The following is a 27,051-nucleotide window of genomic DNA, read 5'->3' as shown; positions in this document are numbered from 1 at the left end:
GATTCCACTCCGTCAGTTTGTATGTGAGCACTGGAAGGTTTTCATGCATGTCTATGCAAGATATCCTTGTTGCTGCTATGATGTCTTCATTTTGCTCCAGTCACATCTCCCAGAGGTTTTTACACCTCAAAGCAGAGTCAGCAGGTGGCTCCTTGGAGATGAGGGCTACTCTTGGCTGATGACACCTATGAGGAATCCTACACTGATGCAGAGGAAATGTACAACTGGAGCCATTTGATCACATGGGCGATTATTGAGCAAGTGATTGGGTTGTTGAAGGTGTGATTCAGATGTCTAGACAAATCTGGGAGCACCCTTCACATATATCAGCATGGTTGTTCAGAATGGCAGTGGTCTGCTACACCTTGCACAACATAACACAGCAGAAAGAACTGGATAAGCAGGAGGAGAAAGGCAAGAACCTCTCTGCTTCCTCAGAGGAGCAACAGGATGAGGAGGAGCCCAAGGAGTCTGGGCTGCTCACCTGGCTGCCAGAGAAGGCCTCAACTGACTCATTCAGGGGCAGTTCAGATAACCCAAGTGTGTGAAGCCTTATGACACACTAATGCTGAACCCACTGCCTCAACACCCACTTCCCCCAACCCAAACACAAATCATTCCCAGTCAAAATCCCTCCATCTTATTAACACCCTTTGCTCATTTTACAGTCCACATCATGACCTCCAGGGAAGAATCTGAACTGGGAGGCAGCCTTTCCACATTCTGATTCCATTCTTCTGGTTGCTGTATATTCATCAATAGATATGCAACGGAACCACTCATCACTAAAAACCTTTCCTTAGACAGATGTGGGTCATCAGCAGGCCCATACAGTAATTGGTCAGGAAACCCTGACACGGGATGTTAACATTGTAGCTGAGTTAAACAGCTACAATAAATGTTGCCAATAGAAAAACAGGGTTTGAGACTTGCTGCCAGTTCTCCCCTCCCCACCCCTCACTTAAGCAAGCTGGATGGTTTCATTTAAATTCAGTCCTTTTTCTCAATCCACAATGGCCAGTTCGATGAGGCAGTTGAGGGCAGCTAGTGTCTACACCACAAATAAAACTCAATGCCTTCAGGAGCGAAGGAAAAAAACAGGCCCAAAGGAAATCGCAACTGTTACAAAATCTTGGAACAAAGCCCATTTTTCAAGAGAAAAAACATAAAATGCTGGAAATAGGTAAGGCAGCACTTGGAGAGAGAAACAGTCAGTGTTTCAAGTCAAGGACCTTTCATCAGAACTGGGAAAAGTTGAGGAAGGGGTGGGTGGGACATTGAACAACTTTGCTTTTAACTCATCTCACTTTCTCCAAATAAAAGCTGTTGCTATAGGTACTTTTAGTTTTTTTTTATGTAGGATACGTTGAACATTTCTCATTCCAGTCCTACTCGGGGGCCCCCTCACACAACTCTTTTTTTGGTATGTTAACAACTGTCAGTTACATGTCCCTCTCTCACCGCAAACTGGAAAACCTCATCAACTCTGCTTTCAATTTCCACCCTTTTCTCAGTTTCAAATGGTCCAATCTCTCACTCTTTCCTTAACTTCTCTCTCTCCACTTCTGGTGATAGGCTATCAACTAATATTCATTATAAGCCCAGGCTCCCACAGCTTCCTAGGCTAGCTACACTTCCTCACACCCTGTAAGGATTTCATTCCATCCTCCAGACTCCTCCATCCCCATTGCATTTGTTCTGATGATGCAGCCTTCCATACAAGCACTTATAAGATCTCATCCTTTCTCCTCAACTGAAGATTTCCCCTCCCACCATGACTGACAGGGCCCACGACCGTGTCCATCACATTTCCCGCACTTCTACTCTCACCCTGTTGCCTCCCTCCCAGAACTACAATAAGACCTACCTCTTGCCCTCACCTTCCACCCCACTAGCATCCAGATTCAACGATCATTTTCTGCCACAGATGCTGCCCGACCTGCTGAGTGTTTCCAGCATTTTCTGACTTTAATTCAGATTTCCAGCATCTGCGCTACTCTGCTTTTCCCATTTTTCAAGTGTATTTTAAAATACTTTACTTTTGCAAATGAACTTTTAACATTTTTACGTAAGGGGAAGAGAGATATGGCGAAATGGGGAAAGTTAGAAAAAGGGCAAGAGAAAAGGAACAGATAGTGAAATAAAATTGATCAATCCTTATAGTCCGGTGAAATGCTTTCAGTGAGAATCAGTGTGTATTCTTTACTTCAACACAAAACAATATGATTTTAATAAACATGCAATTTGAATCTACTTATATTCTACACCATTTGAATTCAGGTGCAGAGTTACTGTGGGTTCCCACTCATGAGTTCCTACTCATTTACGCACCCTTAAGGCAGAGTTGTGCACTGCAGCAACTATAACTTATGGTTAAAGAATAACAAATACTTTGAAGTACTACAGGCCATCCAAGAATCTAAACAGGAGGTTTAACTGAACTTTCAATATTGATAGTGGTCAGAACTTCAAGATTTCAAAATATTGTCTCATAAGTATAAACAAATTCAAATAATAAATGGATAGAAAGGATACACCGGCCGAGAGGGAGAGGGAGAGGGAAAGAGACAGAGGGAGAGAGAGAGAGAGAGAGAGAGAGAGAGAGAGACCGGCCGAGAGAGAGAGGGAGAGAGAGACTGGCCAAGAGGGAGAGGGAGAGAGAGACTGGCCGAGAGGGAGAGGGAGAGAGAGACTGGCCGAGAGGGAGAGGGAGAGAGAGACTGGCCAAGAGGGAGAGGGAGAGAGAGACCGGCCGAGAGGGAGAGGGAGAGAGAGAGAGACCGGCCGAGAGGGAGAGGGAGAGAGAGACCGGCCGAGAGGGAGAGGGAGAGAGAGACCGGCCGAGAGGGAGAGGGAGAGAGAGACCGGCCGAGAGGGAGAGGGAGAGAGAGAGGGAGAGAGAGACCGGCCGAGAGGGAGAGGGAGAGAGAGAGGGAGAGAGAGACCGGCCGAGAGGGAGAGGGAGAGAGAGAGGGAGAGAGAGACCGGCCGAGAGGGAGAGGGAGGGAGAGGGAGAGGCAGAGACCGGCCGAGAGGGAGAGAGAGACCGGCCGAGAGGGAGAGAGAGACCGGCCGAGAGGGAGAGAGAGACCGGCCGAGAGGGAGAGAGAGACCGGCCGAGAGGGAGAGAGAGACCGGCCGAGAGGGAGAGAGAGGACCGGCCGAGAGGGAGAGAGAGACCGGCCGAGAGGGAGAGAGAGACCGGCCGAGAGGGAGAGAGAGACCGGCCGAGAGGGAGAGAGAGACCGGCCGAGAGGGAGAGAGAGACCGGCCGAGAGGGAGAGAGAGACCGGCCGAGAGGGAGAGAGAGACCGGCCGAGAGGGAGAGGGAGGGAGAGGGAGAGGCAGAGACCGGCCGAGAGGGAGAGAGAGACCGGCCGAGAGGGAGAGAGAGACCGGCCGAGAGGGAGAGAGAGACCGGCCGAGAGGGAGAGAGAGACCGGCCGAGAGGGAGAGAGAGACCGGCCGAGAGGGAGAGAGAGACCGGCCGAGAGGGAGAGAGAGACCGGCCGAGAGGGAGAGAGAGACCGGCCGAGAGGGAGAGAGAGACCGGCCGAGAGGGAGAGAGAGACCGGCCGAGAGGGAGAGAGAGACCGGCCGAGAGGGAGAGAGAGACCGGCCGAGAGGGAGAGAGAGACCGGCCGAGAGGGAGAGAGAGACCGGCCGAGAGGGAGAGAGAGACCGGCCGAGAGGGAGAGAGAGACCGGCCGAGAGGGAGAGAGAGACCGGCCGAGAGGGAGAGAGAGACCGGCCGAGAGGGAGAGAGAGACCGGCCGAGAGGGAGAGAGAGACCGGCCGAGAGGGAGAGAGAGACCGGCCGAGAGGGAGAGAGAGACCGGCCGAGAGGGAGAGAGAGACCGGCCGAGAGGGAGAGAGAGACCGGCCGAGAGGGAGAGAGAGACCGGCCGAGAGGGAGAGAGAGACCGGCCGAGAGGGAGAGAGAGACCGGCCGAGAGGGAGAGAGAGACCGGCCGAGAGGGAGAGAGAGACCGGCCGAGAGGGAGAGAGAGACCGGCCGAGAGGGAGAGAGAGACCGGCCGAGAGGGAGAGAGAGACCGGCCGAGAGGGAGAGAGAGACCGGCCGAGAGGGAGAGAGAGACCGGCCGAGAGGGAGAGAGAGACCGGCCGAGAGGGAGAGAGAGACCGGCCGAGAGGGAGAGAGAGACCGGCCGAGAGGGAGAGAGAGAGACCGGCCGAGAGGGAGAGAGAGAGACCGGCCGAGAGGGAGAGAGAGACCGGCCGAGAGGGAGAGAGAGACCGGCCGAGAGGGAGAGAGAGACCGGCCGAGAGGGAGAGAGAGACCGGCCGAGAGGGAGAGAGAGACCGGCCGAGAGGGAGAGAGAGACCGGCCGAGAGGGAGAGAGAGACCGGCCGAGAGGGAGAGAGAGACCGGCCGAGAGGGAGAGAGAGACCGGCCGAGAGGGAGAGAGAGAGACCGGCCGAGAGGGAGAGGGAGAGAGAGAGACCGGCCGAGAGGGAGAGGGAGAGAGAGAGACCGGCCGAGAGGGAGAGAGAGAGACCGGCCGAGAGGGAGAGAGAGAGACCGGCCGAGAGGGAGAGAGAGAGACCGGCCGAGAGGGAGAGAGAGAGACCGGCCGAGAGGGAGAGAGAGAGACCGGCCGAGAGGGAGAGGGAGAGAGAGAGACCGGCCGAGAGGGAGAGAGAGAGACCGGCCGAGAGGGAGAGAGAGAGAGACCGGCCGAGAGGGAGAGGCAGACCGGCCGAGAGGGAGAGAGAGACCGGCCGAGAGGGAGAGAGAGACCGGCCGAGAGGGAGAGAGAGACCGGCTGAGAGGGAGAGAGAGACCGGCCGAGAAGAAGAGAGAGAGACCGGCTGAGAAGAAGAGAGAGAGACCGGCCGAGAAGAAGAGGGAGAGAGAGACCGGCCGAGAAGAGGGAGAGAGAGACCGGCCGAGAGGGAGAGAGAGACCGGCTGAGAAGAGAGAGAGACCGGCCGAGAAGAAGAGGGAGAGAGAGACCGGCCGAGAAGAGGGAGAGAGAGACCGGCCGAGAGGGAGAGAGAGACCGGCCGAGAGGGAGAGAGAGAGACCGGCCGAGAGGGAGAGAGAGAGACCGGCCGAGAGGGAGAGAGAGAGACCGGCCGAGAAGAAGAGGGAGAGAGAGACTGGCCGAGAGGGAAAGAGAGAGACTGGCCGAGAGGGAAAGAGAGAGACCGGCCGAGAGGGAGAGAGAGAGACCGGCCGAGAGGGAGAGAGAGAGACCGGCCGAGAGGGAGAGAGAGAGACTGGCCGAGAGGGAGAGGGAGAGAGAGAGATCGGCCGAGAGGGAGAGAGAGAGACCGGCCGAGAGGGAGAGGCAGACCGGCCGAGAGGGAGAGAGAGACCGGCTGAGAGGGAGAGAGAGACCGGCCGAGAAGAAGAGAGAGAGACCGGCTGAGAAGAAGAGAGAGAGACCGGCCGAGAAGAAGAGGGAGAGAGAGACCGGCCGAGAAGAGGGAGAGAGAGACCGGCCGAGAAGAAGAGGGAGAGAGAGAGACCGGCCGAGAGGGAGAGGGAGAGAGAGAGACCGGCCGAGAGGGAGAGGGAGAGAGAGAGACCAGCCGAGAGGGAGAGGGAGAGAGAGAGACCGGCCGAGAGGGAGAGGGAGAGAGAGAGACCGGCCGAGAGGGAGAGGGAGAGAGAGAGACCGGCCGAGAGGGAGAGGGAGAGAGAGAGACCGGCCGAGAGGGAGAGGGAGACCGGCCGAGAAGAGGGAGGGAGGGAGAGACCGGCCGAGAGGGAGAGGGAGAGAGAGAGAGACCGGCCGAGAGGGAGAGGGAGAGAGAGAGACCGGCCGAGAGGGAGAGGGAGACCGGCCGAGAAGAGGGAGGGAGGGAGAGACCGGCCGAGAAGAGGGAGGGAGGGAGGGAGAGACCGGCCGAGGAGAAGAGGGAGGGAGGGAGAGACCGGCCGAGGAGAAGAGGGAGGGAGGGAGAGACCGGCCGAGAAGAAGAGGGAGGGAGGGAGAGACCGGCCGAGAAGAAGAGGGAGGGAGGGAGAGACCGGCCGAGAAGAAGAGGGAGGGAGGGAGAGACCGGCCGAGAAGAAGAGGGAGGGAGGGAGAGACCGGCCGAGAAGAAGAGGGAGGGAGGGAGAGACCGGCCGAGAAGAAGAGGGAGGGAGGGAGAGACCGGCCGAGAAGAAGAGGGAGGGAGGGAGAGACCGGCCGAGAAGAAGAGGGAGGGAGGGAGAGACCGGCCGAGAAGAAGAGGGAGGGAGGGAGAGACCTGCCGAGAAGAAGAGGGAGGGAGGGAGAGACCGGCCGAGAAGAAGAGGGAGGGAGGGAGAGACCGGCCGAGAAGAAGAGGGAGGGAGGGAGAGACCGGCCGAGAAGAAGAGGGAGGGAGGGAGAGACCGGCCGAGAAGAAGAGGGAGGGAGAGACCGGCCGAGAGGGAGGGAGAGACCGGCCGAGAGGGAGGGAGAGACCGGCCGAGAGGGAGGGAGAGACCGGCCGAGAGGGAGGGAGAGACCGGCCGAGAGGGAGGGAGAGACCGGCCGAGAGGGAGGGAGAGACCGGCCGAGAGGGAGGGAGAGACCGGCCGAGAGGGAGGGAGAGACCGGCCGAGAGGGAGGGAGAGACCGGCCGAGAGGGAGGGAGAGACCGGCCGAGAGGGAGGGAGAGACCGGCCGAGAGGGAGGGAGAGACCGGCCGAGAGGGAGGGAGGGACCGGCCGAGAGGGAGGGAGGGACCGGCCGAGAGGGAGGGAGGGACCGGCCGAGAGGGAGGGAGGGACCGGCCGAGAGGGAGGGAGGGACCGGCCGAGAGGGAGGGAGGGACCGGCCGAGAGGGAGGGAGGGACCGGCCGAGAGGGAGGGAGGGACCGGCCGAGAGGGAGGGAGGGACCGGCCGAGAGGGAGGGAGAGACCGGCCGAGAGGGAGGGAGAGACCGGCCGAGAGGGAGGGAGAGACCGGCCGAGAGGGAGAGGGGGAGAGAGACCGGCCGAGAGGGAGAGGGAGAGGGAGAGAGAGACCGGCCAAGAGGGAGAGGGAGAGAGAGACCGGCCGAGAGGGAGAGGGAGAGAGAGACCGGCCGAGAGGGAGAGAGAGACTGGCCGAGAGGGAGAGGGAGAGAGAGACCGACCGACCGAGAGAGAGAGAGAGAGAGACTGACCGAGGGAGAGGGAGAGAGATCTCCTGCTCTTTTCCAGCAGTGTTTTTAAGATGACGGTCGTGTTTCTTTCTCCTCCTGCTTGTTATTTCTCATTCTGCTTTGCAGAACTAGTTTTTAAACTCCCGTCGGTATATTCCTGGAAGGGATTTCAATTAGCATGACTTGCATTCATTGGTGTAGACCAAATAATCCCATTTTTTGATCTTTGTATCTCTGAAACTTTTGACACATTTCAAGATATAGATCAACAGGAGATGTGAGTTATTTTGACCTCCCCAGAGATTTTGAATGTCTGATGAGTATCTGATCAAAGTTCAGCACTTTGCATCTTTAATGCCTTTCCTTTCAAGAGTGTCCCTGTTCAAAGTGGACCTTGCCACCACTCTCCACAGGTGTGAGCTACTGCATGACAGGTCTGCAGTGCAATTCATATAGGCTTTCCAGAGAAATACTCAACTTTACAGTAACAGCCATCAAGTGACTCATGGGAGCCATTTTGTGATCAATGTCTTTTGATTTTTTTTAAAAAGTCTTCTTTAGATAGATCAATATGTCTGTGGTTAGCTGATGTTGTAGGTCGCTCTCACTCAGCCTCAGTTTCCTGTCATCGTGACAAATTTATATTAACACTCCTTATTTAGTTTGTGTTCTACAAATCATTAAATACATATAGACTCACACTTAAAAAATTACTGGGCACCAATCAATTCAGATTCCAATTAAGGACAGTTAATGAATATCTATTCATTTCAGTAGAGATGCATAACATTAGTGCCATCTAGAATTTTATTTTTCCCTTCTTTTCCTGCCAAATTTCTCTCTCAACCTCTGAAAGCATCAATCCCTGGGTCTATGGGCAACAAGTATGCTGAAATGTCTAACTGATCTCTGAGGTTAGATAGTGAGCATTCTCAGGTTATTTTAACAGAGAACAACAAAGTCAAACATGATCCTGTCTTCAGCCTACCTATATGTATTCACATTTCTAGTAGGGTTACTGGATTTAGCAGAGTCCTTGACTGATTTTCCCTCCCAAACTCAGGGGACTGAGGCTAATTGTAAAACTCTTATTGCTACAAAAACAGAAAATGTTAGAAATTAATGTTTTTGGTGTTAACCCTTGCAAACACAAATTATAACATGTCTGCATTGCCAGCATTTTCTGGTTTTTTTGCTTCAGATTTCCACCATTAGCAGTATTTTGCATTTTACCCATCCTGCTACACTGGTTACAAACAACAAACTGATCATGGGTTAAGAGATAAACCTAGATTTTTGTAACCTGTATGAGTCAGCTACTAACTGCTTTAACTATCTGAGCTATCAGAAGAGCCACATGATTTATTCTATTCACAGGGATAATCGACACATGATCAATTAATGGGAACCATGCTAATTAATTCAGAAAGAACAATTACTCCAGCATTCATTCCTTGGAGAATATTTACTGAATAGAAATGAGATTCTACAAGGAACACTTTGTTCATGACTAGGCTGTTTCCATTAAGAGATCTGTACTGTATTTTAAAAAGTCCTATCAAAAACACTTTGGTTTTAGGGATATGTGAAGTTTTTGTTGCAAGTACAAGTGTGAAAAGCTTGGGAGAGAGTTTGGGGTTAGACAAATAAGCACCACCTACAATCTTTATAATTGTTGAGATTATACCAGTGGATATGCCCCATAACTGGATAATAAACAAAAATTGTTGTGCCTATGAGTTCGAAGCACCACCTCTTCGTTGACAGCTACTTACTTCATGGTGTTATCGATTTCAATGGATTACCAACTCTTTCTCTGAGGGTTCAGTTTTCACAGCAACCTTCAAATTAATCAAGAATATTACAGCCAGAGATCTCGCTCACAAAAAGGCCCAGCACCCATCATTCCTCTCCTTTCTAAATTTCCACTATCTCAGGTCAGTATGAAAGGATTGCTGCCTTACTTTAGGTGCGACCTTCATATGAAACATTATCCTGACGTTCCATATGCCTGCTCAAGTAGACATAGGGCAGAATTTTACGTCCCACCGGTGGGTGTGCATCCTGATGTCATTGCACACTTGTGCGATATTTCGGTCAGCAGGCGTGTGCGAGAGTTGGCAGTACATCCACCCGCCAACAATTAAGAGGCCTGTTATCGCCAATAATGTATTGAGTGATTTTTCGCTGCCTGTACAACCTTATGGGTGGCGGACGGCCAAGTCTGCCAGGTGGCCTTTGGATTTTTGAGGAAACCTCATCCATAGATGGGATGAGGTTTCCAATATTAATTTTAAATATTAAAATGTTTTGACAGAATTTTTATTATCTATATGTTTAGGTGAGGGAGTCCGATATGGGGACATTCTTTTCAGAATTTCGCAATCTTTATTTTTGTTTTTAAAATTCTTCAGATCCCTGAAGCAGCTCTCTGCCTTCAGGGAGCTTTCATTAAGCGCTCCCCCGTGTCCGTGCTGACGTCAGCGCTCGCTCTCTTCCCACCCCGGCAGCACCAAGCTTTTAATGTGCCTTTTATGCTGGATGGCCATTAATTGGCCAGCCAGTGTGAAATCATGGTCGGGGGCCAATTGCGGTTGGCGGCCCATTTCCTGGCCGGTCCCAGGTCCGCCCACTGCGCTTGCCCAACAACCCATAAATACCCATGTATGAGGCAGCAACACCAAAACTGATTCACCTTATTGCTGCTCATGCAGGCCTTGGTTGTGTACACATTTGGCTGCAGTGTTTTATTATATAATGGGGCACAATGGTGTAGCGGTTATATTAGCGGACTAGTGTCCAGAGGTCTGGACTAATAATCCAGAGAATCAGATTGAATTCACATCATGGCAGTTAAATGAATTCAAATTCTCTAAAAAGTCTGGAAACAAAACACTGGTGTCAATATAGGTGACGCTTAAGTTTTTCTAAAAACATAACTGGTTCATTAATGTGCTTTAGGTAAAGAAACCTGCCATTCTTACTGAGAACTGGTCAACAAAGGTGAATCCAGTCCTACATCAATGCGGTTGACTATTAACTGCCCTTTGAAGTGGCCTAACAAGCAATTATGTTGTATCTACAAAAAATATCACAGGACTGCAGTGGTTCAAGAAGTTGAACTGCCATCAACTAGGGATCAGCAGTAAATACGGCCTTGCTAGTGATTCCCATATCTTGAGAATGAAGTAATAATAAACAGTGACTGCAATTCAGAAGTAATTCAGTGGCTGTAAAGCAATTTAAGATACCCTGAGGATATAAGAAATCAAATTTATAAATAAATTTATTTATTTATAAATGGAAGTGTAAATGAATATCAAAAGTGATAGCTCCAAAAGTAGATTTAAGATGCATCCTCCTCAGGGACTTACTTGATGGTTTAAAGATCATAACACTACACTGCCTATTGACAGTACCTTTGATAAACAGTTTTGCCTCACTGAGTTGAAACAAAAGAAGCAAGTCAGTCAAGAATCTTCAAATTTGCTTCTCAAAAATATTCTGTAATTAATCTGTCACCGGTTGGCAAGGATCATACTAAACAGGTTCCAGTGAGCTGTGGGAAATAACTGCAATATGGCACACACTGGAACTACTTCTGAACCAGTGCCTTGGATACCAGAATGTACAAATCAATTTGCAGCGTCAGGTTCTCACTAAGAATTTGATATGGGGCTGGATTTTCATCCTCGAAGCAGGTAGCAAGATTCAGAACATTTCCTGGCTTGGCGCTCCCGCCTCGGGAGAAAGTGTCCACAAAGACGGCATTTCTGTTTCGGGGCTTCTGGCTTTGGGGGTGTCTGTGTCTGTGTGTGCGTGTCTGTCTGTGTGCCTGTGTGTGTGAGTGTGAGTGTGAGTCTGATAATGGTCGTCAGGCCTGCCACCAATGAGTTCAGGGGCTGCCGGGGTCAAAGTTAGCTTGTTTAAAAAGTCCATCTCGCTGCTCTGGCGCTTCGTCCCAACCATAATAATAACAGCAAAACAAAGGAAGCCTGCTAGTCCTTGCCCCTCTCACTCCCTCACCTCCCCACACACACCCTAGGCCAATTCATGCCACCCCATGCCCTTCTACCCACCAGCTATGGCCCTTCATATCCTTCCTGCCAAACCACACCCCTCTGTTCAACCACTCCCCAACCATGGCCTCGTCCCCATGACAAGCTTCATTATGCAATATTGCCTGAGAGCCCAGTCATCCATTAGCCTGTTGAAAGAGCTGAGCCTATTGCGTGATTGACAGCTCTTTCCATGTGATCTATTCTGTCAATTGCACAATGTTTATTTAATCAAGATAAAATAGTGTCAAGTGCTTGTAGTTTCTGCTATTGAGATTTTAAAAGTCTGGATGAGTGACACTCTAATAGGACTGCAGTAAAACCAGTTTTTTTTTTAAAGAAAGTAGAAAGTTATGAAGGAATGACTGTTCTTCTTAAAGCTTTTTCACACATGCTTTTGTTACTATACGGTTCATTGGTTCTGTATACTGGGTGAATGGGCATGGCAGTGCCATATCTAGACATGGAGGGTATGAGGGGCCATGGGAGTTGGTAGAGGAGCATAGCCTAGCATGGAGAGTATGAGAGCACATGCGGGGTGGATAGAGGGGCATAGGTTGGCACGGGGGCCATGGGGAAGACTTTTTGAACTTACCTTTCAAAAGGTTCTCTCATCCAGGCTATGGTCTATGACACAACTGAGGGGCCATGAACCATGACTTTTTGAAAAGCTGGCCTGACTTCACAAAAATTGCAGAGGGCTAGAAGATACCTAACCCCACAATGGAGCCAGGCAAGTGGGGAGTGGAGGTTGTGGGTTTGCAATCTGCACCCTTATCTTGCCTTGATGAAAAGGGGGCACCGGGAATGGGGCAGGAAATCCTGAAATCGGGCACTGGCCACCATTTTTAAAGGTACACTTGAGTCATTAGAACATAAGAAATAGGAGCAGGAGTCTCAAGCCTGCCCCACCATTCAATAAGGTCATGGCTGATCTGCCCCTGGCCTCAACTTCGCTATCGTGACAGCTCCTCACAGCCCTCAGCTCCCTGATATTTCAAAAATCTATTTACCTCCTCTTTAAATACTTTCAGTGATCTAGCCTCCACAACTCTCAGGGGTAGAGAATTCCAGACATTCACTACCCTCGGAGAGAAGAAATTCCTTTGCATTTAAGTTTTAAATGAGTGTCCCCATATTCCGTAACTATGTCCCCTAGTTCGAGATTCCCCCACTTATGGAAACATCTTCTCAACATTGACCCTGTCAAGCCCCCTCAGAATTTTGTACATTTCAATAAGAGAACCTCAAATTCTTCTAAACCCTAACGAATAAAAACCTAGCCTGTTTAGCTGTTCATGATAAGTCAACACCTTCATCCCGGGAATCAGCCGAATGAATCTCTTTTGAACTGCCTGCAATGCCAGTATATCCTTTCCTAAATACAGGGACAAAAACTGTACACAGTACTCCAGTTCTGGCCTCACCAACACCCTGTACAGCTGTAACAAAACTTCCCTATTGTGAAACTCCAAACCCCTAGCAATACAAGCCAAAATTCCATTTGCCTTCTTAATTACTTGCTGCACCTGCATGCTAACCTTTTGTGTTTCATGCACAAGAACACTCAGATCCCTCTGTGCTGCACTTTTTTTTTGGAGTCTCTCTCCACTTACATAATAGTCTGCCTTTTGATTCTTCCTACCAAAGTGCATGATCTCACACTTTCCTACATTAAACCCCATCTGCCAAGTTTTTGCCCACTCACTCAACCTATCCACATCCTCTTGTAGATTCCTTATGTCCTCATCACAACAGCCTTCCTACCTATTTGTGTATTGTCAGCAAATTTAGATACATTACACTCTGCTCCCTCATCCAAGTCATTAATATAGATAGCAAATAATTGAGGCCCTAGGGCTGATCCTTGTGGCACTCCACTATTTACGTCTTTCCCGACTCTCTGTCTTGTGTGTGTTAATCCTCAATCCATGCTAATACATTACCCCTAATACCGTGATCTCCTATCTTGTGCAATAACCTTTTATGTGGCACCTTACTGAATGCCTTCTGGAAATCCAAATACGCTACATCTACTGGTTCCCCTTTATCAACTCTGTTTATATCCTCAAAGAAGCCGAGCAAATTTGTCAAATATGATTTCTCTTTCATAAAACCATGGTGACTCTGTTTGATTGCATTAAGCTTTTCTAAACGCCCTGCTATTTCTTCCTTAATAATGGACTCCAGCATTTTCCCAATGACAGATGTGAGTCTCTCTGACTCTGAGAAAATTAAGCCCATGATCATTATTAATATGGCCCATTTTCCTGTGATTAATTTATTGTTACTTTTCTTACATTATAGCGGTGACTACGGGCTGAATTTTACATACCCCTGGACGGCTGGGGGATGTGTGCATGTAAAATAGGGTGGGTGCCCACACCACCACCTTCCCACCCACCCCCGAGCTCAGTCTCCATAATATGGGGTGTGGGCTGGCGCTGAAATCGGCAGCCCACCTGTCAAATTTAACTGAATAATCAATGGATAAAATCCTGCCCATGCCATATAGTGCTCGGCGTGGGTGGCCAGACGGGAGTAGGCAGCCCAATCTTTTTCACTTAAAATGTGTAAAGGGCATAAATCACTCTTCGGGGGCTGCCCTTTGCCAATCATGGAGTGGCTCCTTCTAAGGTCGAACACCCCTTTCCTTCCAACCCGCTCCCTCCTTTAAAAACACCCCCTCCCATATTATTCTGCCCTACAAGTCTAAAGTACTTAATTGGCTGTAAAGCGCTTTTGAGACATCCAGTGGTCATGAAAAGCGCGATATAAATTCAAGTTTTTAGTTTCTTTCTTTTTCTATATTATCATTTCCATGTTGCCCCTTTTATGCTGACATCTTTCGTTTAAGGCCAACTGAAGCCAATTATTGAATCAGTACTCCAATGTCATTTTCCATCTCTTGCGCAATCTATCCTTGCAGTTATGCCAATGGCCCACAGGATTTATTTTAAAGAAAGTCGCCACGGCAATTTGTTTCGATTTTCAATTGCTAGGAGTTGAACGGAAACTCAAATTCATAGTCATCGAGGTCTACAGCACAGAAAAAAGCCCTTCGGCCCATTGAGCCTGCACCGGTCAAACAAGTACCTAACTATTCTAATCCCATTTTCCAGCACTAGGCCCATAGCCTTGTATGCCAAGGCATCGCAAGTGCACATCCAAATACTTCTTAAATGTTGAGGGTTTCTGCCTCTACCACCCTTTCAGGCAGAGTTCCAGATTCCCACCACCCTCTGGGTGAAAAAACTCTTCCTCACATCCCCTCGAAACCTACTGCCCCTTACCTTAAATCTTTGCCCCCTGGTTATTGACCTCTCCACCAAGAGAAAAGCTCCTTACTGTCTACCCTATCTATGCCCCTCATAATTTTATACACTTCAATCATATCCCCCCTCAATCTCCTCTGCTCCAAGGAAAATAACCCCAGTCTATTGAATCTCTCCTCATAATTACAACTCTCCAGCCCAGGCAATATCCTGGTAAATCTCCTCTGCACTCTCTCGAGTGCAATCACATCCTTCCTATAATGCGGGTTCCAGAACAGCACGCAATACTCTAGCTGTGGCCTAACCAGCGTTTTATACAGTTCCAGCATAACCTCTGTGCTCTTATATTCTATGCCTTGGCTAATAAAGGCAAGTATCCCATATGCCTTCTTAACCACCTTATCTACCTGTCCTGCTACCTTAAGGGACCTGTGGACATGCACAACAAGATCCCTCTGATCCTTGGTACTTCCCAGGGTCCTACCATTCATCGTGTATTCCCGTGCCTTGTTTGTCCTGCCCAAGTGCATCACCTCACACTTATCTGCATTAAATTCCATTTGCCACTGATCAGCCCATCTGACCAGCCCATTTATATCCTCCTGTAATCTAAGGCTATCCTCCTCACTATTTACCACCCCACCAATTTTCGTCTCATCCGCAAACTTACTGATCAACCCTCCTACATTCAAATCTAAATCGTTTATATATACCATAAAGAGCAAGGGACCCAACACCAATCACTGTGGAACCCCATTGGACGCAGGCATCCAGTCACAAAAACATCTCTCAATCATCACCCTCTGCATCCTGCCACTCAGCCAATTCCGGATCCAATTTGCCAATCTGCCTTGGATCCCAAGGGCTCTTACCTTCGTTATCAGTCTCCCATGTGGGACCTTATCAGAAGCCTTACTGAAGTCCAAGTAGATTACGCCAAATGCATTGCCCTCATCTAGACACCTGGTCACCTCTTCGAAAAATTCAATCAAATTGATCAGATATGACCTCCCCTTAACAAAAACATGCTGACTATCCTTGATTAATCCCTGCCTCTCCAAGTGTAGATTAATTCAGTCCCTCAGAATTGCTTCCAGTAGTTTCCTCACCACTGAGGATAGACTGACTGGCCTGTAGTTCCCTGGTTTACCCCTTCCTCCCTTCTTGAATAACAGTACTATTATGTAATTGGCTGTCCTCCAGTCCTTTGGCACATCTCCTGTGGCCAGAGAGGTATTGAATATTGTTGCCAGAGTTTTCCACCCAGCTGTTAGTCACAATCGCTTTGCACTTATTTGATTAGATGAATAGATGTTTGAGACATTTTTCCCTGTATGGAGATTATGATAGAAAAAGCAGGCTCTCAAATAAGAAAAATAACTTAAATTTATACTACACCTTTTATATCCTCAGGATATCTCAAAATTAATCATTATATTTTAAAGCATAGTCACTGTAGTTCTGTAGGCAAATGTGATCAACAACTTGTGTAATGCAAGATCTCTCAGAAGGCAATGAGATAAATGACCATTCTGCAACTTTTTTTATGCTGTTGGTTGACACCAGAGAGAACTGTGACATCCACATGAACAGTCAGCACCACTATTTAACATCTCATCTGAAAAACAGCACTGGTAACAAACCAGTACTCTCTCAGTTCTGCACTCTGAAGTGTCAATCTAGATTATGTGCTCAAGTTCTGGAGCAGAGTTTGTGTCATCTGGATCAGAGGTGATGCTGCTGCCAATCATCTAAGCTGACTTGTGATGGTTTAGCATCTTGTTTATTAATCATGAGTATGGATACCAAATATTAATTAAGCACAAGACACTTACTGACGCAAGAAATGCCTTGCAAGAATTTATTTTCATCAGGGATGCTTAGGGGAAAAGAAGTTGCAGGAATGATATCCAAGGAAATAAACTATAATTAAAGTAATTTATCTTTTACAAAATAAATGTCAGCATGGCATTGCTACCTTCTTTATTGCAATATAAGTTTAGTCATTTTCAGGGAGAAAGAACAGGGAATGTCCCATAATTATTGTGCTGAATCAAGAAAAGTAAATGTCACAATTGAAAGCTAAGGGAATCGGAGGTAAATATAACACAAGTAATCACTTAGTGTCAGCCTTAGCTCAGAGGAAGTACATTTTCAGCTCAGAGTTGGAATGATTAGGGCTTCAAATCCTGCTCCAGGATTTGAACACAACCTAGGCTGGCACTTTAGTCCAGAAGGAGGGTTGCGCTGTCAGAGGGGCTGTACTCGAGATATTAGACCAAAGGGTCATCTATCTGTTCAGATGAACATAAGAGAATCCATGGTAATTTTAGAAGAGGAGGAAATTCCCCTGGCATCCTAGCCAAGATTGATCCCTTAAACACCACCAACAAAACACATTAACTGATCATTCATCTCATTGTTGCTTGTGGGGCCTTATCACGTACAAACTGGATGCTACTTTTGCTTACTTAAACAAGTGGCTGCACTTTAAAAATAATTAACTGGCTGTTAAGTGTTTTGGAGCATTCTAAACACAATGAAAGGTGCTATATAAATCAAAGACTTTTTTTTATTTCATGCTTAAAAGTTAACTTAGGCTGTGATGCAACTCTAAATGCTGACTCAGCGGAAGCATTCAACAAATGGAGCTATTGCTGGCTTAAATGGAAGTGTAGAAATTTATTTGGTGCTAAGATTGGAAGGAAATTATAATAGTTAAATTACAAGGGAAAAGTAGGCAGCTGAATGACCTTTAGTTGTTTTGACCTACATTTCACAGAAATCTGGTAAAGGAGATCTCTGGAAGGGATTAACCACAAAAGAAGCAACGCAAGGCTATAGTGAAACTGAGTGGTATATTTTGCAATCAAGTAGTCTATCACCACTGGAGCCTGGATTCAAATGCATCCCAAATTGATGGGATGAAAATTTCCTCTCTATGCCATTTGTAAAAGTCTATTGAAAATGAGGTTTGAGCAATGTTAATTGAGTTCGTGGAAGACATGAGTGTACAGCAAAGGGCTGAATACAAATTCGGAATCTTACTCAAAAAGGCCAAATGGATACTTTGAGGGCAGGGGGGAAATTCAGTTTGAGGCTGTAGGCAGTGCTTTTTTGAGTATGGGATTAAGGCACATCCTTGGAACAGTATGGACACTTCAACTAACACATAATAATAGATTTGCAAATGTGATGCTGATACTGGGAGCAAACCTGGGGCCCAACGATGAAAAAGTGGGACTGGGGAGAAATTAATAAAAGTGGAAATGGTTTCCTTTCTATGTCAACTTCCCTATACATTGTGCCAAAAAAATTAACCAAAAAAAAATCAACTTTTAAGTTGGAAAGCTTGGAGATATAGCCCTCTTAAATTTCCAAGATGGTTCAAAATACTTTTTTTTAAAAAGCCAAAAGGTGACCTTATCATAGAAACCTACAGCTCAAAAGGACGACATTCAACCCATCGTGTCTATGTCAACTCTCTGAAAGAGCTATCCAATTACTCCCAAACCCTGCTCTTTTCCCAGAAACGTGCAACTTTCTCCCCTTCAAGTACTTATTCAAATCTCTTTTGAAAGTTACTGTTGAATCTGCTTCCACCACTCTTTCAGGCAATGCATTCCAAATCACAGTCATCTGCTTCATTAAAAAAACCCCATTTCATCCGATTCTTTATGGGTAAGTTCCATAGGAAGATCAAAGCAACACAAGTGGTATTCACCACTAACAGGTTGCTGCCATCAAGCCAAAAAGACATTCTGGCTATCACACAAATGTGTCATGTAGCGAATGAATTCCAGTGCCAGTGTGACACATGGTGTGTAGGCCGTACATCCCAAAGACTGGTGGATCGTATCAAACAGCATGTCCTTTCCATTGTTCACAACGGGCAAGGTATAACCAGCCCATGCTTGTAAAATTGTAAAACATGGTGTCCAACATTAGATGTGATTCCGCGATTGGACAACATTTGCTAAATAATCCTCAATGTGCTAAAAATTACACTGACAACCTATTTAAGGTTGTCAGTCAGGCTTGCAATGTGGCACACTTGCGTGTACTGGAAGTTACATATATTGATACACAGGGCCCCGTTCTTTGCAAACAGAAAGGACATGTACATACATTGTGCCTGTTTCTGCTAAACAAAATAAGTGATAGCCATTCATTGGTTAATTCCTCAGGAAAATGCCTTGACCAACCAGAGTCTACCTGGTTTAAATTTCGAACAATGCTTTGTGTTAACTGTCGGTCACCATTAACTGGTGCATTTTCCATGGAAATGCCACTAACAATCAGAGTCCACTTGCCAATCTCTCTTCTTGTGAAGATCAAACTAAAACTCTTAGAATATTATTTTGAATGGCAAGCTTGCAGAATGCCATCATAATACGCAATACCATCAGCATTTACAATTTGTTGAATTTGTCATCCTGTCTACTTAAAAGGCTTAGGCCCTTTTAATACTCTAATAAATAAAGTCAATAGATGAGGTCAAAATAATCACCAAACGGGAATATGGTTAGGTTTTTTTTTTCTAGACATCTGTTCTAACTACTGCAAGCCCATAACTTGCAAATATATCACAGCCAGGTTTAAATCTCAAAGCCCAGATGATGACAGGTTTTATTAAGTGTGGTTGGATGTGTGAAAACCTATTTGAATTTTTCAAATCACAACCTCAAAGCAACTAACCAGATTGAAACTGGGCACCTACACCATAAAAATGTGGTTGCAAAGCCTTAATGAGGATTTCTTTCTAAAGGAAACATTGCAAATTAGCACAAGATAACATGGGTCAGTGGGTGGACACACTATTCATTTAACATGGTGACCATGATCCATGAGCAAGATTGAATCCAATCCAGACTAATGTGATGAAACCGCTTTCTTTTCACAGGCTCTACAGATCTTAAGTTACGGTACTCTTAATTCATTTCCTCACAAATGCAACACCACAACAGAAAACTAGCCCGATTCAACCCAACTGAGCAATAAACTGGAAACTTCATTAAACTTGGCAGCCCCCACAGAGGGGGAAAGAAAGTTAACAGTCCAATCATGTTGGTCACTGTCTGCACTACCTGTCCCACCACCAACATCCAAACAGTTGAGAACAGAGTGCCACAGTTGAAAGCTGAGAACTGGTCTCAAGCAAGATTCTGTACCAGAAGAAGTGCAGTGAGTGTTAAGCGCAAGAGTGGATAAGAAAACAAAATAAGTTTCAACATTTTTCTTCATCCCCACCAACCAAATAAAATGATAATAGATCAGATGATACCAGATAGAAATGTCAAAATAAAATTTTAAAGCCATGTTTCTATGTACTGAAAGTGAAATTTGCTCCTACCTTTACTTAGGTCCACAGAAACATTGTACACAGCTATGGGCCTTGAATGGCGTGGGCCATGTAATGTCCGCCTGGTCAGTGTATTCGAGGATGGCATTGACGAAGTGTCTGATTGGCCCACACTGGCATCTGGAACTGTCCTGAATATCTGCAATGAACAAAGAGTAGATTTGGCTCAAAAGCCCACATCAAAATTAGCATCAAGCCATTTTTATCAACACTTGTTCTGAATGACAAAAGCATAAATTAAGCCAGAAGTAATTTGCTTCACATTTTTTCTGTTATTCTTTCACGGGCCATCATTTGTTGTCCATCCATAATTGCCCTTGAACAGAGTGGCTTGCAAGGCCATTTCAAAGGGCAGTTAAGAGTCAACCTCATTACTGTAGGTCAGGAGTCACATGTAGGCCAGACCAAGTAAGGATAGCCGATTTCCTTCCCTAAAGGACATTAGAAAACCATATGGGATTTTATAACTTACAACAATGACAGTTTCATGGCCACTATTACTGAGACTAGATTTCAATTCCAGATTTTATTAATTGAGTTTAAATTCCAGCAGCTGCCATGATGGGATTTGAACCCATGGACTCAACAGCATTAACCTGGGTCTCTAGGTTACTAGCCTAATGACATTACCACTTTGCCAATGTCTCCTCCATGAATGCATCAAATCTTAGATAGTATAAAGATATCCTAGAGCTCTGGAGATATGTCACATTTCATATTATTGTCATATTAGGGAAAGTAATCTGTTTGATATCTTGAAACAAATCATGTAAATTTCCATACATGTGGGGCTGAAATTTGTCAGGGTGGCAGCGGCCCCAACTGCGAGTCAGAAAGCTGAAGGCAACCTTGCATCTGCCTTTTGGGGAGCCCTGGTTGGATTTCAGAACCATCTTGCAGTTAATGATCTGCAATTGGGGGTTCCTGTCCCCTTAAGGGTTGGAAGCCCACCTCCAATAGCCAAAATAAAAGCAAAATACTGGGGGTGTTGGAAATCTGGAATAAAAACAAAGTGCTGGAAATCTGGCCATTTGGAGGGCTGGCAACTCTTCAGTCTCAGCAGAGCCACCAAGGGTGGTGGCCACTGCTGGGGCTGCATCCAGCTAGGAGATAGGGATGGACACTGGCCTCGCAGCAAGGCCATCCTCCACCTTCCCCATCACTGGCAGACTGCCTTGGCAGCATGAAGGCCTCCACCATTCCTCCCAATTTTTCAGCACACCCGCCTCTTGTCTCACTCCTGCAGGCCCCATAAAATTCAGCCCATGATGTGCAGCACTGTTAATTGTCTGAGTAATATGATTTTGTATGAAAAGCCCTCAAAGAGTGAAAATAGATTCAAAAGCTAAACTTGGATAAATCTTCAAATTGTGGATTATCGGAGTGACAATCTATCCCAAGTTTTACTACTTTGCAATTATATTGCTATACAAAGTCAATTCTGTTACTTAAGCCATCACACTATTAAGGACATGTTGATTCCAAACTAATTAAGGTTAAAGTAATGATCAACTCAAGTGCCATTAGAATTCAGTGAACTTACTTCATGAAAATTAAAATAAGCTCTGCTTAAAAAAGTAATGCTTTTATAGTGATCAATTGATTTCATTGCTTGTGGTCTCAATTCTCTTTATAAAACAATGTCACATTAATGCACAGATAATATAAGGCTTATGAGAGACTAATGATCGTAATGCTGATGAGCAGATTATATGCACCTTCCTCTAACTAGAAGTACACAGTGTACGTATTTGATTTCTGAGATTCTTCTTAATATATTCCTCTGAAGAGCTGGACTGGATAATAAAAGGGAATTAATGCCATTTACTGCATATAACTGACAAGAGTCTTATACATTGTAAGACACCATTTAAACACAAAGACAATTCACTGTAACTTGTTACTATGAAGATTAATTTCCTGATATCATTCAATCACATATGTTGTGCGGATCAATTTACCTGGGAGAATGCTGCACTGAAAATGCTTAAACCAGCATGCACTTAAAAAAGCTTAAGGGATGCTTAATTGTAATGCTTTTATTAAAGTGTCTACCAAGGATATAAAAATGGTACCATCATTGTCTTAGCAGCTACATCAAGCAGCAAGTAGTCCATTCTATACAGGTGAAAATATGACAGCTTCCTGGAACAATATGTTGTGGAACCAACTAGGAATATAAAGCTATTTTAGATCTAGCTTTTTAATTGGTAATCTCATTGTAAAAGATCCTCTGTGGCAAAGTGATCATAATACAATTGAATTCCATATTAAATTTGATCCAAAACAGGAATCTTAAACTTAACAAAGCCTTGGTATGAAAGGAGAACTGGCTAAGGTTGACTGGGCAAATAGGATAAAAGGTATGTTAGTAAATAAACAGTCCATTAAAGAACAAAAACTCAGCGAGAAAGATCCATCCATGCCTTACTGGGGAAGTTAGGACAGTATTATATTAAACAAAGGCTCAATATTGTAAAGGACAATAGCAGATCTGAGGATTGGGAGAGATTTAGAAACTAATAAAGGGCAATTAAGGAGCCGTAGCAAAACTGGAGTCAATGGGAATCAGGGGGAAAACGCTTTACAGGTTGGAGGCATACTTAGAATAAAGGAAGACGGTTGTGGTTGTTGGAGGTCAATCATCTCAGTCCCAGGACATCACTGCAGGAGTTCCACAGAGGAGTATCCTAGGTCCTATTATATGCAGCTCCTTTATCAATGACCTTCCCTCCATCATGAAGTCAGAAGCGGGAATGTTCACTGAAAATTGCACAATGTTCAGCACCATTCGTGACTCCTCAGACACTGAAGAAGTTTGTCCCTATAGGCAGCAAGACCTGGACAACATTCAGGCGTGGTCTGATAAGTAGCAAGTAACATTCATGCCACACAAGTGTCAGGCAATGACTACTTCCAACAAGAGAGAATCTCCCCATGACATTTAATGATGTTAACATTGGTGAACCCCCCGACTATCAACACCCTGGGGGTTACCAGTGACCAGAAACTGAACTGGGTCAGCCATATAAATACTGTGGCTACAAAAGCAGATCAAATGCTGGGAATTCTGCAGTAAGTAACTCCCCTCCTCACTCCCCAAAGCCTGTCCACCATCTACAAGGCACAAGTCAGGAGTGTGATGGAATACTCTCCACTTGCCTGGATGAGTGCAGCTCCAACAACACTCAAGAAGCTTGACACCATCCATGACAAAGCAGCCTGCTTTATTAGTCTCCTATCCACGACCTTCAACATCCCCTCCCTCCACCACCAACACACAGTGGCAGCAGAGTGTGCCATCTACAAAATTCACTGGCAACTCACTAAGGCTCCTTCAACAGCACTTTCCAAACCTGTGAGTGCTACTACCTAGAACGACAAGGACAGCAGAAGCATGGGACACCGCCACTTGTAAGTTCTCCTCCAAGCCACTCACCATATTAACTTGGAGATATATTGCCGCTCTTTCACTGTCACTGGATCAAAATTCTGGAACTCCCTTCCTAACAGCACTGTGGTTGTACCTACACCACATGGACTGCAACAGTTCAAGAAGGCAGCTCACCACCACCTCCTCAAGGGTAACTAGGATTGGGCAATAAATGCTGGCCTAGCCAATGACGCCCACTGCCCATGTAAGAATGTAAATGAAGCAGAAGAAAAGGGAAAAAATAGAACAAGAGTAAAGAAGCCTGGCATATAAAAGCAGATTGTAAGGGCTTTTACAAATATATAAAAACAAGGAGAGTGGCTAAAGTAAATGCTGTTCCCTTAGAGGCAGAGACTGGAGAAATTATGAGAAATGATGAAATGGCAGAAACGATGAACAAATTCTGTGTGTCTACCTTCACAGTAGAAGTCACAAATTACATCCCAGAACTAGAGGGTAGCCAAATAGTTAAGTGAGTTAAAGTAATTACTATCAGCCAAGAAAAGGTATTAGTGGAGCTTAAGGAACTAAAATCCATCAAATCTCCAGGGTCTGATGGCCTGCACACTAGGATTCTTAAAGATATAGCTGTAGAGACAATGGATGCACTAGTTGTGATTTTCCAAAATTCCCTTGATTCTAAAATGGTCCCAGTGCATTGGAAGTTAGTAAATGTAGCCTTATCATTCAAGAAAGGAGGCAGAGAGAAAACAGGAGGTTACAGGCCAGTTAGACAAACACCAGGAAAATGCTGCAATCTATTATGAAGGAAGCCTTAACAATGCACTTAAAAAATCATAGCATGATCAGACAGAGTCAACACGGTTTGACAAAAGGGAAATCGTGTTGACAAATTCATTAGATCTTTTTGAGGATGTAAATACTAGTGTAGATTAAGCGGAGTTAGTAGATATTGTATACTAGAATTTCAAAAAGGCATTCAATAAGGTGCCTGTCACAAACGTGTAATTATGATCTTACAGATTTTAAGGACAACTGTTTTAAAGGTACATTTCTAAAAACCTTTAAATTGTGTTTAGAAGCCTTTTTCACAATGGAAGTATTGACAGACAACATGGCATCTTTCTGTGTTAGTTCAAATCTGGTCAGGCTCATGAATCTAGAATTGGCTAAAAAGATCACTAAAATGCAAAGGCTCCTCCAGGGATGTCCACTGTATCCTCTAAAAGGTGTGAATACCCCTTGGCTTCTGAGAGAACAAGAGACAGGAATTGACTTCAAAGGATCTAAAAGTAATTAACTTCTCTGCCCGGTGGAACAATGATTCATCAAAATTAACATAGCAGTCAATGTGTTCTTTATTCTGATAAAGACAAGACTGCGAAAGCCATGTGTGCAGAACCTCCAGGAAGAACTCCAAGAGGCATCATAAGTGGCATCATCTCTGCCACCGAGTGTCAAAGAGGAAGGTATTAAGAAATCAAATGCTATTCTCAAAAGAGTCCAGATAATCGACAAGTGTGTAACTGCAGAACTAGTGAAGGACAAGACATGTGTTCTTTCCCAAAATCTGCTTGACCTGTTGAGTCCACCTGAAAAAGGCAAAACACCGATTTGCCGACAGCAGAAGTCATTGCAGCTGTTGAACCAAACCTCAAGTTTCAACCCCTTCATTTCAGAAAGGGGTACAAACAACAGGCCCACAACAATATCTCAAAGTCAGATTTGAAATCGCATCTTTTTTCCCTTTATTGGCATTTGAATCTATCTGTATTTTTGTTAATTACTTTGCCATTTTTACTTAAGTAACTTACAGCAGTGCTTCCTTTATAAACTAACCTTTATTAAGACTGAAGCTTTGCTGCTGGTATTTTTAAAATGAATCATTTGCAAATTAACAGGACAGACACACATACAAACACACAAGGACCACTTTGAGGAAATGTGGACATGACAGTACCACACAAAAGGTTAATATACAAGCTAAGTGCTCATGGAGTTGCTGAGTAATATATTAGCATGGATGGAAGATTCATTAACATACAGGAAGCAGAGAGTACAGATAAATGGGCCAGTTTAAAGTTCGCAGGCTGTCACTGGTGGAGTGCCAAAGAATCAGTGTTGGGGCCTTAGCTATTTACAATCTATAGTAAAGAATTCATTTAACAATTCACTGAACTTACGAACTCAGCAACTCGTGCAGCTGAGTTCAGTTTTAATGACACCATGTATGCACAAATAGATGGTGTTGCCATGGGATCCCACCTAGGCCCAGCTCTTGCTAACTTCTTCGTTGGTTTCCATGAGAAATGCATCTTTGATGGAATGACCCCTAACCTCCAACTCCTTGCATATTTCCAATATGTAGATGATACATTTACTATATTTAAATCTGCAGGTAAATGCAAGAATTTCCTTACACAACTTAATGAGCTCCATCCTGACTCAAATTCATCTTCGAAATGGAGCAATTAAATGAGCCCCTTTTCCTCGATGAGCTAGTTGAGAAATCTGCCAATGGGTTCTCTACTACAATTTTAGACAAGCCTACCCTCATTGGTCAATATACACATTGTGATCCTATAGTTCCACGCGTTATAAGATTGGCCTTATCGGCAACCTCCTGAGTAGGACACAAGCTCACTGTGCAAGCTTGATGCTAAAATAGGGTGTAAAGCTATCCTGTGGGATAATGGCTCCTCCAATCAGATCTTTGCTCACTGTATATTGTGCAAGCTCATGAACGGACCTAGGGCTGCCACTTTAGGTCCTGAAGGGTGCCCAGTCCACCTCAAATTACCCCAGAAGAGTAAGGTGTCTCAAAAATTTGAGCAACAGGTGAAGCTAGCAATTTCACGCTGCTACTATGCAGTAGCAACACGAGTGGTATTCACCACTAACAGGATGTTGCTGTCAAGCCAAAATGGCGTCATGCCTAACACACAACTGAGCAATGCGGTATATGAATTTCAGTGCTGATATGATGCCAGGTATATAGGCCATTCGTCCCAATGGCTGGCAGGTCGTATCAAACAGTACGTTCCTTTGGCTGTTCACAACAGGCAAAGTACTGACCATACTCAACAAGCCTGTGCTTGCAAAACTTAGAACATAGAATTCAAAGGGCTTCCACAATGGACAACGCTCACTAAACAATTTCTGTGCTACTAAATGACTATTTAAGTATTGCTGAAAAAAGAGACATTTTTTGTTGAAGCTTTTCATCTTGCACTCATAAGGACAATTCTCAAGAAAACACCAATGTCAGGGGAAACAACATACTGTATGAGAAGAATGCACTGATTGTTTGTCTCTGATTGGTACCATGGAGAATGCACCAGTTGATGGTGACTGTCAGTTAACTGCCAAGTATTGTTTGAATTTAAGCCAAGCAGCTTGACTCTGATTGATCAAGACATTGCTCTAGGGAATGAACCACGAATGGCTGTCACTTATTTTGTTTACAGGCGCAATGTGTGTACATGTTCTTTCTGTCTGCAAAGAACAGGCCCTGTGTATTAATATATGTAGTTTCCAGTACAGGCAAATGTACCGGAACCACACTGCGAGCCTGACTGACAATCTTAAATTGGTTGTCAGCGCAATTCTGAGCACACTGAGGATTATTTAGCAAATGTTGTCCAATCACAGAATCACAACTAATGTTGGACACTGTGTTTGCAACAGGCAAGGTATGGACCATACTTGCAAAACTCAAAACAGAGGAAGGGACACGCTGTTTGATATGTCTTTGCTGCCTGGTTTAAATTTCAAACATGTTTGCAGTTAACTGTCAGTCACCATCAATTGGTGCATTTTCAATTGGCAATACCTCTACCAATCACAGTCCATTTGCTAACCAACACAGCACT

General features: G+C 45.6%; 1 protein-coding gene across 5 annotated transcripts in view; it reads right to left on the bottom strand.

Annotated features, from left to right (window-relative positions):
* Positions 1 to 27,051, bottom strand: part of arhgap10 (Rho GTPase activating protein 10) — a 305,162-nt gene that overhangs the window by 31,244 nt on the left and 246,867 nt on the right. For all 5 annotated transcript variants that reach the window (XM_041193989.1, XM_041193998.1, XM_041193964.1 and 2 more), the window contains one exon: positions 19,777 to 19,924. In XM_041193989.1, coding sequence (XP_041049923.1) covers positions 19,777 to 19,924 — 148 coding nt within the window. The remainder of the gene's footprint in view (positions 1 to 19,776; positions 19,925 to 27,051) is intronic.

This window comes from Carcharodon carcharias, chromosome 1, assembly GCF_017639515.1.
Source record: "Carcharodon carcharias isolate sCarCar2 chromosome 1, sCarCar2.pri, whole genome shotgun sequence".
Taxonomy (NCBI): Eukaryota; Metazoa; Chordata; class Chondrichthyes; order Lamniformes; family Lamnidae; genus Carcharodon; species Carcharodon carcharias.
This window is presented reverse-complemented; position numbering and strand designations above follow the sequence as displayed.